This window comes from Larus michahellis, chromosome 7 (assembly GCF_964199755.1).
Source record: "Larus michahellis chromosome 7, bLarMic1.1, whole genome shotgun sequence".
Classification (NCBI taxonomy): Eukaryota; Metazoa; Chordata; class Aves; order Charadriiformes; family Laridae; genus Larus; species Larus michahellis.
Window position 1 is genome coordinate 53,656,688 of NC_133902.1, and position 11,156 is coordinate 53,667,843.

The following is an 11,156-nucleotide window of genomic DNA, read 5'->3' on the forward strand; positions in this document are numbered from 1 at the left end:
AATTAAATTCTAATTACAAAGCGGACTATTGACTAGGAAGTATTTACATCCTTCTCCTCATTTAAGCAGGATATTTAACTAAGCAATGAAACATTGTGGGTAAGTTTACTGCCACATCCTGAAGAGATCATCAGGAAGTGAAAAAAATCTATAGTAATGGGATTTGCATCTGATTTTTAACCTTATTTTTCATCCTTCTTTTTTTGGTGTGCCAAGGGCAGGCTACGTTTTTAGCAAGTTTGCCAGAGAATAATTGCAAATTGTGATGTGTCTAATGATAGTGTAATTACTTATGAGTCCTTGCTTACTTTTTTTTTTTTGGTAATTTTTCATTCTAAATTCCCATCTGACATTAAATAATGGCCACTTCTAGCTTCTGCCGCGTCTCTCTGTAGCCTGTTAATGTAGGGACTGGTAAATCTGCAGCTATTACATAGAGTAGTTCAGGAGTAACACCCCGAAATGTAGAAAAAGTACTAACGAGACGAATTCTGTGCAGTCGTGAAAGAGCGGTGGTAGGTTTGGTGAGTGTAATTTGTCCAGTCCTCGGCTACAACTGCTTTGAACAACTCCGTGGGGGGGGTTTAATGCTATTTTTAATGCTATTTGCTATCCTAAGAAGTAAATAGTTAATCCTTAATTGGTGTAATGTTTCAAGGTCCTACTGATGAGTAAAATACTTTTATGGTCAATGCCGAAGTGAGGCAATATTAATCTTGAATTTTGGCTTTAAAAACAAACTGGTGAAAACCAAACTTCTTCTGTACTGAAACTCCCACGTCACAAAAAATTGAACTGCTTTTGCTGAACTGCTTCAGAGAAATAAATGCTGAGATAAGCTCATGGTACTATTACGTTGCGACGCGTAGTCTTTGTGGTAGTTAGTTTCCTCTGGTAATAAAAAGCCACCTAGTACTTGAGGTTTGAATTTTGACTGTTCTTTTTAGTGAGATGACAGTATATACATAATCCAATGTCTGGTTTAGAATCTCGTTGGCATTTGTATAAGGATATTCTTTTAGAGCAAGGTGGAGTATCAAGGATGAACATTTAAACTGTCAACGGACCTCTTCATGTAACTGAACTTCAACAGCATATTTAAAGATTCATTTTTTTGAATATTCAGTTTTTAAGCATATGAGGTTCTGTCGGAAGCCTGTCGTTAGTGCGGTACAGCTTGTAGAGCACCGTATAGTTTGATGCTGCCTTTTCCCATTCAAGATACGTGTCATGGCTGAGTCCTTGCCTGGCGCTGCTATCTTTTGGTGTGAAACAGAGGCATAAAGGGGACAAGGATTTTTCACACAGCCTGAAGGATTCAACAAAAGCTGGAGCTGTCTAAGCCCTGAGGACTCTGAAAGCGCCTCTTGCCCCTGCCTGTTGGCTGTGGGAGAAGGTGCCGGACCAAGGGCGGAGTTCCAGCCCTGGCCCAGAGGGTGAGGGAGGAGGAGCGCCCGGAGGAGGGACGTGGCACGGGTGCAGGATGGGTTGGAAGAGACCCTCAGGTACATCCGATTCCTATTTACTTTTTCTCCTTCATTTACAATGGAAAAAGAAGAGGAATTTTCATTTATGTATTTTTATGTTTTATTACACAATGTCAAGCCCCTGGCTCCGGAGGATTAACTCCTCTGTTCATGAAGAAAGAACAACGGCATTGCCAACAAAACTGCCATCGGCTGGATGAAATACCTGGTATTATAATTGCAGCCATTATAAAAACATCTGTGTGTGTGTTTGGTTTTATAATGCAAGCGTGTAACTGATTCTGGTAGTTTTAAAATCAATTTTAAAAAACTTGACGGGAGTAGGATTTCTTAATATAAATTGACCTATTTATTCTAAGTACATTTTCTGCCTTGAAAAAATACAAAAGGTAGGGTAGTTACAGGGTATTTTCAAGCGAGGATTGCACATGCAGCGTTCTTACCGAGTGAAATGGCTCTGTTGTGAGGCACTGGAAAAGTTTTTAAAGTTAGAAACAACACGAGGCCCTCTTGAGACATGATCATCAAAATCCCTTTAATATGTTAGGATTTGGCCCGAGTACTTTTTCTCTACCTTTTCTCTTCAGTTTGCAAGCAATTTTGTACTTTATAGCCCTCAGATTATTTTTGGGGTTGGCGGATTTTTGTCGAATAATATTGTCACAGAAAAATCTTTTTATTTAGCCTTGTCTGATTACATCCACTTGCAAATCCTCAAATAAGATTCATACGATTACATATATATGTTCACGCGCTCCAGAACTAAAAATGCAGTACATGCACTATCGTATCAAGTCAGTTCCTTCATTTTTTCACCCTGAGGGTGGCGAGACACTGGCCCAGGTTGCCCAGAGAAGCTGTGGCTGCCCCATCCCTGGAGGTGTTCAAGGCCAGGCTGGACGGGGCTTGGAGCAACCTGGTCTGGTGGGAGGTGTCCCTGCCCAGGGCAGGGGGGTGGAACTGGATGGTCTTTAAGGTCCCTTCCAACCTAAACTGTTCTATGATTTTGAACTCCTATTAAGAGTATGCTCTTATTTTCATAGTATTTATCCTCACCGTTTTATCACCACAGATGCTGATTCAGCTGCTTCCCAGTGCAGTTTATCCCATTGACTAATTGCTCTATTAAGACTGTTTTCCTCTTTTCTAACTTGACTTTCTTTTCCTATTAGATTATTGTTCCTTTATGATCATTTTTATATTCATTTGTACAAGTGAAAATAAATATTCATATTTCCTCAGGCTTTGGGATGCATTTTACTGCTACAGAAATTTGCCTGGTCTGCTTTAAATTTGAGATCTTGTGGGGCGTTTTCCCCCCATCCCAAGTTTCTCTGAGTGGTCTAGCGATGGGAATACACTAGGAGAAAAAACGAACCTTTAAGAAGCTTTTAACCAATTTTAGGGACCAGCTGGCAGTTATTTACTTTTTAATACGTGGCAGGATGTGGTTTGGATGCTGCTGGGTGTCAGGGCAGATCTGTGGCAGTTTTGCATGGCATTTCTCAGAGGCTGGAGCCCCTCTGCTATGAGGACAGGCTGAGAGAGTTGGGTTGTTCAGCCTGGAGAAGAGAAGGCTTCAGGGGAGACCTTATAGCAGCCTTCCAGTTCCTAAAGGGGGCCTACAGGAGAGGTGGGGAGGGACTCTTGATCGGGGAGTGTAATGATAAGATGAGGGGTAACGCTTTTAGGAGGAGGAGATTTAGATTAGACGTTAGGAAGAAATTATTTACTTGCCCAGAGAAGCTGTGGTTGCCCCATCCCTGGAGGTGTTCAAGGCCAGGCTGGATGGGGCTTGGAGCAGCCTGGTCTGGTGGGAGGTGTCCCTGCCCATGGCAGAGGGTTGGAACTGGATGATCTTTAAGGTCCTTTCCAACCTCTGAACCATTCTATGATTCTATTCTATGATTCTCAACACATTTCTCTTTTGCAGGTCACTGGGGTCGGTGTGTAGGTGACTGTGGCTTGGGGGGCATTCGGAGCCGGGCCGTCTGGTGCACCCACGCGGAGGGCTGGACAACGTACCACGCCAACTGCCACCAGAAGGACAAACCTGAGAACCAGAGAAGGTGCTTTAGAGTCTGCGACTGGCACCTGGAGCTGTTCGAGTGGGAGGTTTCGGGATGGGAGAGGTGCGGGCTCGTCCCTGTTGCCGGCGGTGAGGTGGGAGCCGGGGCTTGCGTCACGGCGCAGCACGGGCTGCAACGCCGGAGCGTTCGCTGCCTCCAGAAACTGAACAGAACCGTTGTCGCTGACGAAATATGTGAGTATTTCACACCGCAGCCGCCCGCTGAGCAAGCCTGCCTGGTGCCCTGCCCGCGGGACTGCGTGGTGTCCGAGTTCTCCGTCTGGTCCCAGTGCAGCACGGGCTGCGCCAAGAGCTTGCAGCACCGGACGCGGGCAGTCATTGCTCCTCCCCTCTACGGGGGTGCCCCGTGCCCCAATCTGACCGAATCCAGAGCCTGCGGCGTTCCTGCCTGTCCTCTCGGGGAGGAGGAGCACACCTACAGCCTCCGAGTGGGGCCCTGGGGCAAATGCCGGCTGCCCCATCCTAAAGACGTCGACCTGGTGGGGAGGACTATGCCGGGTTTCAGTTTGGACTCTAGAGAGCGAAGCACATCTGGACTTCAAGGGTCTAAACCCCACCAGCGTGCCGGGGAGGTGGAGATCGGTTACCAAACCAGGCAGGTCAGGTGTGTAAGGAGCGATGGAAAAAACGCAGCCCTGAGGTAAGGGTGCTTCGTCTTCTTTTTCATCCCCCGTGGATTTGTTCGAGGGAGCGCTTGCTCTGTGTGGCAGCACCACAGCAAATACGCTCCCCGTTCTTGAGTTTTAAATGCAAATTTTTATGTGTTTTCTTTATGGTCCTTTTTTTTTTTTTTTTTGATTTAATTCCCTTCTTGTAAAGCTAGCGTATGCTGAATATTTTGCATACTTCTGCGATTTGTGACTGTTTAATTCATTTTATGTTTTTAATAATTCTCTTCTGGATGGTTTTTTTTTGTTGTTTTGAGGAAACATCGAGGAAATGGAATTATATATCACTTTGTACTGTTTCTGGGCCCTGGCTGTGGGAGAGGGAGGTCTCATTCTCAGTCATTTACTGCATATATTTGGCAGAAGAGGCTAAAATTGCACCAGCTTAAACTCCTTCATTCTTACAAATAAGTCTGAAAAGTTTGGCCTTGCGAATTTACTAGAAGGTATTTCTTGGAAAGACAGATCCATGAGCAAACCCATGATTGTCCTCCTGCTTCCTGAGGAGCCTTCCTGTCCGGGTGTAGCTCTTGGATGCTGATACCAGATCCCGGAGTTACTTTTCTTTCTTGTCCTCATGTGTTCTGTCTCGCATTGTCTCTTAGTCTATGTAGGTTGCTCTGCTGCAATTCAAATGTGAAGGTTACAGTAATGTGCAGCAAATAATGGGAAGATTTATTCTCTCCATTTCTCGCGTTTAAATTTAAGCAATCTAGGCTCTGCCATTTGACTTCAGGTTGGATTTGGGCAGGTGCCAGGAGCTATAGATGATTTGAGAAATTGATTGAGTTCTGACAAAGTCAAGATTTCTAGAGAACTTCTTGTGTCCTGGTTTTCAAGGATATTCGAAGTTCTTGAAAAATCCTGCTTCTGAATTTTGCAGAAGTCGATCTGTTTCTCAGCCGTCTGTGGCTCCTGGCACCTACGCAAACTCAAATTGCAGAGGAAGGGGTTATTTTTTGTCCAGTTCTCTACCCCTGTTAGTGTCTGCAGTGGTTTTGCACACATACTGAGGTGAAAATATTCATTCTGGCCTTTTTCTTACCCCCTCCTAATACACCTGTAGCAAAGTATGGATTTCTTTTTTATTGATTGGAGAAAAGTCAAGCTTTGTGAACTGTTCCAGCAGTTTCTAACATCTTGACTTTATTACTTGTCCCTAAATATATGCTGATTCTAAATATACAGATTTTATGCTCATGTAGCTGCTTGACTTTAATGGAGTCACTTGTGATTTATGCTGCCGTGCGACCAGCAGCAGGTTTATGTCCGCTAACACTTGTTAGCTGTTCTTCTGCCTCCTGTATCTCATTCCTTATCAGAGGCTCTGGGAGGGGAATCCTGACTTTGTTAAAATTTCCCTTGCTCTGCCCTCATGCGCTCACTGCTGTATTTGCTGTAAAAACGGGGAGTGGAAGACACCGTTTTTATAAATGTTTTCTTTTTGTTATGCTACTGTGTGAGTTATACGTTGAATTTCTGGAAGGGGTCCCGGGAGCTTTAGTTTTAGTGACTCTACCCCTGGTCGTGCTGTCTTCTTCCTTGCTCCATTCTGGTTTTTTTTTTGCTGATCTAGCCCCCTGTTTGGGAGCGTACAACTCCATTAGCCCCCTCCTGGCAGACTTTTTCTGCTGAGGCTGCGTCTCAGAGTTACTGCAGAGACCTGAGCCTGACCTGACCCATCCCTCGCACCAAATACAAGAGGAAAGCCCGTTGATTGAAGAGCGGACAAAAGGTCATGTCGTGTTACGGTGTCCAGATAGTCACACACTTTTCCTTTCTCCAAACCTAAAAATCCAGCCTAAAATCCAGTCCGTGTTTAATTCCAGGGCTGGAGTGTCACTGACATCAAATACCCCTGACAACGACTCCCTTTATGCATCCCCCAGTAATGTCCTCTGTCCTCCTCGTTCTGTTGTGCAGCATGTTTGCTGCCATTCATCTGAAGAATGGACCCGATCTTCCAGATGTCGCTTTACAAGGGTGATGGTATTTTGGCTACTGATAAAGAGGAGCAAACGCATTTGCATAACCCTGTAGCGGGGTCTGGCAGGCAGCCAAGCGTCTGCTGTAAAACGGGAAAGAAGCGCCTTATTTCTGCTTTTTCATTTTCCTGGCCGAGGTTTCCTACTTCGACCGACACCGCTGAGTGAGTACCAGTGAGAGATACAAACTAAATTTCTGGAAAACTGAGGCAAGAGAAAGGAGTATCCCAAGACGAGCTTTAACGGCGGGCTCCGAGCTGCTGGTCTGCCAGGACTTTGCCACCACCCTGCCTCCCGCCGCTGCACGGTTCTTGCAGGAAGACAGCGGATAATGGGAGCCATCAAAGGCCATGTGAGGAGAGGAACCATATGCTCATCTCGCCCCCAATTTATAATGCAATGGCAAAGCTGCCTCATCTGTTATCAAAGTTGTTTAAATTACTGGTGTCTGATCTCAGGGCTGTGGGTCGGGCATCGTGCGCACTGATGGCTCCTTGGCGTGAAAGAACAATCTTTGGCCAAAAATTGGATTTTGGTGGGCTTGCGTGCAAGCTGGTTTTTAAAGACTAAAAGGCTGAATGCATTCACTTCTTACAGATGCTGGATTAGTGGCAGGGCATTCATTTTGGCCTCTTCACTAACAAGTTTGCGGGTGATGGGAATGGCAGATGGGGTGTCCTTTCTCTTGTGAAATTGGTAGCAGTGGTGGGAAATGAACGCGATATTGGTTTTTAGTTTTTCACTGACACTTAAGTTATGCCGTTGAACCCTACAAAAAGGATCCTTTGGTTTTACAGTGGACCCTCAGATGGAAGCTGAAGAATCCTTTGCCTTGTAAGGAAAATATCTTTTTCATTTAAATAATTGGTCCTATGAAGATCTGTGTGTCTGTACCAGCCTTGAAGGTGCAAGCAAAAATTGTAGCAATTTTTAAAGGAAAAAACTGTAAACAGGAATTATTTGGAGAGGAGCACAAGTGCATGGAAGACTGGACACGCTGTATCGGGGAAAGAGAGCTGGGGAATGTTTTTCATGAAATACTTTTCAGTTTGGAGGTCCTACATTTGTCAAAATCAAAGGAAAAGAGAGAAAGGAAGAGAAAAGGAAGGGACAGACCTTTTGGAAAACACTTGAAGAGAACTGAACAGCAGAACATCAGTAGACCTGGAGACAGGTTCATTTCTGCTCAGAAGCAATTTTTGTGTAGAAACTTTGTATTTGTGAAAATAAAAGGAATTACATCAAAGTAGAATGATTTAATAGATCTGATTTCAAGCTTTTAAAGACCATTTCAAAAAGCTGGAAAATATTTTTCATGCTATTTCAGATAGAATTCAGATTTCATTATATTTCAGAAAAAGTTTTAGTTTTGCTTGAAATCTCATATCTAGTAACAAATTCAAACATAATCAGTTCCATGCATTAAAAAAACCACAACCAACTCTCTGAAAAAGTTGCAAGAAAAGTATGTGCTTGAACTTCTGCTATTTTTGGTTTTCTGTCTTGTCACCGTTGTAAAACATCTACTGAACAGTGATACAAAGGCACTCGTGGCAGGTTTTTTTATTAAAAAAAAAAAAGTTATTTAAAATTGTAGATTTTTTTGGGTTGGAAAAGACCTTTAAGATCATCAAGCCCAACCGTTTAGGTAGCACTGCCAAGTCCACCACTAAACCATGTCCCTGACCACCGCGTCTACCTGTCTTTTAAATACCTCCAGGGATGGTGACTCCACCACTTCCCTGGGCAGCCTGTTCCAATGCTTGACAACCCTTTCAGTGAAGAAATTTTTCCTAATATCCAAACTAAACCTCCCCTGGTGCAACTTGAGGCAGTTCTCTCTTGTCCTATCACCTGTTACTTGGGAGAAGAGACCGACACTAAGCACTAGACACTACGTTGTAATTTAGTGAAATGTGTGCGCATAGCTAGACATTGAAATCCTAAATAAATTTAACCCAATTTTCAAACCTGCTGTGTGTGCTCACTAAGCATACGAAGAAGTTAAAGTCAGGAGCAAAGAATTTTAGGGGTTTTTTATTATTATTATTTGGATTAGGAGCCCTTTTAGGTACATATTTCTTAAACTCTTCATTCTACACATAAGATGACAACAATGATATTACAGAGTTGGATGTGGGTTTCTGTTTACTTTGCCTTTGTAAGTGAAAATTCAGGTCAAACTCAGTCAAGGGATAACTCATCTGTCAAGGCTGAGGTAGAGCAGCATTCAGCTCTTTTGTTTGCCTCTGTAATTTGAATTTCCATTATCCATTTCCTAGTGGATTGTGCTTAACCACTGTACGTTTTTAGGAAAAAAAGTATTTGCAGTTTCTAGTGTTGACATTCTTCTATTCTCTGGCTGAATACAGAATTTTGCGGTCCGGAGGTGGAGAGGCTCTGCTGTAATATGCTATTTGATGGTTATGATTCTGATCTGGGAGAGGAGATGTGTGTTCACATTCCTCCCAGCAGATGTAGGAATGGAGCCTCGGTGCTCAGGCTTGAAAATGAATCCCCGAGCTACTGGAGAAGGAGGAGATTTTATTTTCTAGTGTTCTTTTAGAAAGTTTTGTCTCTCATTTCCTTTGCTTTTATTAAAAGCACATGAAACAAAGGAACAGTGACTGCGTTTTTCACTTCAGTGAGTAACATTTTAGAAAGTGTCTAATAATAATTGGCGTTTTTTCTTCTGTTTTCAAATCGTGCTGAAAGCCAACTGCCTCTGTAGCCCGAAGATTTCAGTGTCTGCCTAGGTAGTGCAAATTTAAGTCAGCATTTACTTTTAATTGAAACAGACGATCTGGTGCGATAAGTTTTGGAGACAGCAAAATTTAGACTTCTTAGACACCAAAGCCTTGTGTTTGTTTGGGTTATAGGTTTCCCATCTCCCCTGCCCTTTGGTCAGTCGTTCGGCCGGCAAATATTCCCCATCTTCCTTAGCACCTTACTGTCTTTACCACCCTACCACCAACCAAGGGCTGGTGTTTCTGCTGCCAAAGAAGCCTCCCCTGCACGAATTGGGTATACGGTATCGCCAGTACCCAAAATAGCTCTGGCAACCCTCGAGGACCCTAGAATACATTATGAATCCTTGACAGTATGTATGCCTGTTAACACTGATTGCCAGTTTCCTAAGGGAAAAAAGTGTTTGGATACTGTTAGAAACAGGGCAAGACCGTGTCCATTATTAGACCCTAATGTTATTAGCCAAGTGCAAAGAGCAAGTAGTGTTTATTCCAGCAGCCTGTAAGGTTGGGTCATTGATTACAGAATAGGAGATGACATTAGCGAAAGGGAAAAAATGAAAACGTGTTATTATCAGTGTCGCTTAACTCACTTCAGGGTTTTCTCGCTCTGCAGTGCGTGGGTTTGAGCGTGTGTTCCCCGATCAGGTTTGGCACTTCTCCGGAGCCTTCCCGAGCTGCTGGGGAAGAGCCTGGCTGCTGGAGAGGTACCCTGTCCCCCTGGTGCTGCCTTCCGAACCAGCAGCATGGGCATGCTGATAGCTTCTTAGTGTGTCATATTATTTTGGAGATGATTCTTTCAGTACAGAAGGTTCACCAATAACCACCTGTCTCATCCTTTAATGTAAGGAAACGCGTTCACCTTTCATTCTGAATGCACTGGTACGGTTGGGAAAGGAAACCAGGGATAATTTCTGTCCTGTGCCCAGCCTGATTTAATGGTGACCGCTCCTGGATGGTCTCGCTCCTTTTTCCTACTGATAGATGTGTTTCCGCTCATTTTCTTCTGGTGGATGTGATGACTGTGTGACTGTAAGGCATGCAGCGCAGAGGCACGGAGCTGTTGGAAAATTTACTATTTTTTTTGTGAGTTACTTTTTGTCCCGAACAGAAATGCGGTTCAGCTTGGGGCTGCATGGTTACCGTATCCCGTGTGGAAAGCGCCGCACTGCTCCAGCGGCAGCAGCCCACGGTTACACGCTCATGGGGGACGTAGAGCTGCGCAGTAGCAGTGGTACAATGGGACTGCTTTTTCCTCCTCCTCCTCCTCTGGCTTTTCTGCTTGTAGCTCCAGGACTACGTGAGTGTAAAAGAGGCATGAGTAGGTTTCCTTTGGTCTAGTGGGGTTTTTTCTTGTTGTTGTTGGTTTTGTTTTTTTTTTTTTTTATTGTTTATTCCCCGTCAGTACACAAGAGAGTAAGAGGGCTCTCTGCCACGTGAGTGAGCTGGGCTTCTGCTAACTAACCCATCCATCTGACTCCGCAGGCAACGTAACGTAGGTTGGGAAACAATTCCTGTAGTTTTACAGTATCAATCCAAGTGTGTAACAGAAAAAAGCATCAATCACATAAGTACCCTACTATATCACACTTACTAGATTGACTCCCAAGAGGAGATCTAACCTGGTACATTAATACCTGGAAAGTCAGTTTAAAACCAAGGCTTATGTAGTATCTCCCATCCCCGAGATTTTCTTCCTCTCGCTGCCGGTTCGGATACAGCCACAGCAGCGCAAATACACGTCTGGTTTGCAGCCTCAGATCAGCGAGTGTCTCGCATGTCTGGGCTTTATCTCTATTAGATTGTCCTAAATACATTTGCAACATGAAAGACTGTGTCTGAATTTCATGCAAAAGTGTGTTTTTACATTTGTCTTTGTGTTGCTCGGTGTCACAATTAATTTGACTTTGAGCGTCTGAGTGAGTAGGTGCAAGTTAATTAGATTTGCTTTCTGGTAGGCAGTTGCATGTAATTCTCCCTCAAAAACATCAACAGGAGCAGAAGGATGGAAATTGCCAGCTCCGCGGCTCGTTCACCTTAAGGTCAGCAGAGTTATCTCTTTAGCCTTTTATAGTAGGAGCAGTGGCGGGATTTTCAGGGAAAGAAACAGCTATTCAATCTTTACATGCTTCAAAGGCTTTTGCAAATGGCAAGGATGATGGCTGGGCAGAGGCGTCTTT

At 44.0% G+C, this 11,156-nt stretch overlaps 1 protein-coding gene across 6 annotated transcripts in view; it reads left to right on the forward strand.

The window, feature by feature from the left end:
- The window catches only part of THSD7B (thrombospondin type 1 domain containing 7B), a 330,826-nt gene that overhangs the window by 112,320 nt on the left and 207,350 nt on the right, over positions 1-11,156 (forward strand). For all 6 annotated transcript variants that reach the window (XR_012588260.1, XM_074594199.1, XM_074594198.1 and 3 more), the window contains one exon: positions 3,421-4,216. Coding sequence is in view for 5 of the 6 variants with exons in the window: in XM_074594199.1 (XP_074450300.1) it covers positions 3,421-4,216 (796 nt within the window). In the remaining variant the exon portion in view is untranslated. The remainder of the gene's footprint in view (positions 1-3,420; positions 4,217-11,156) is intronic.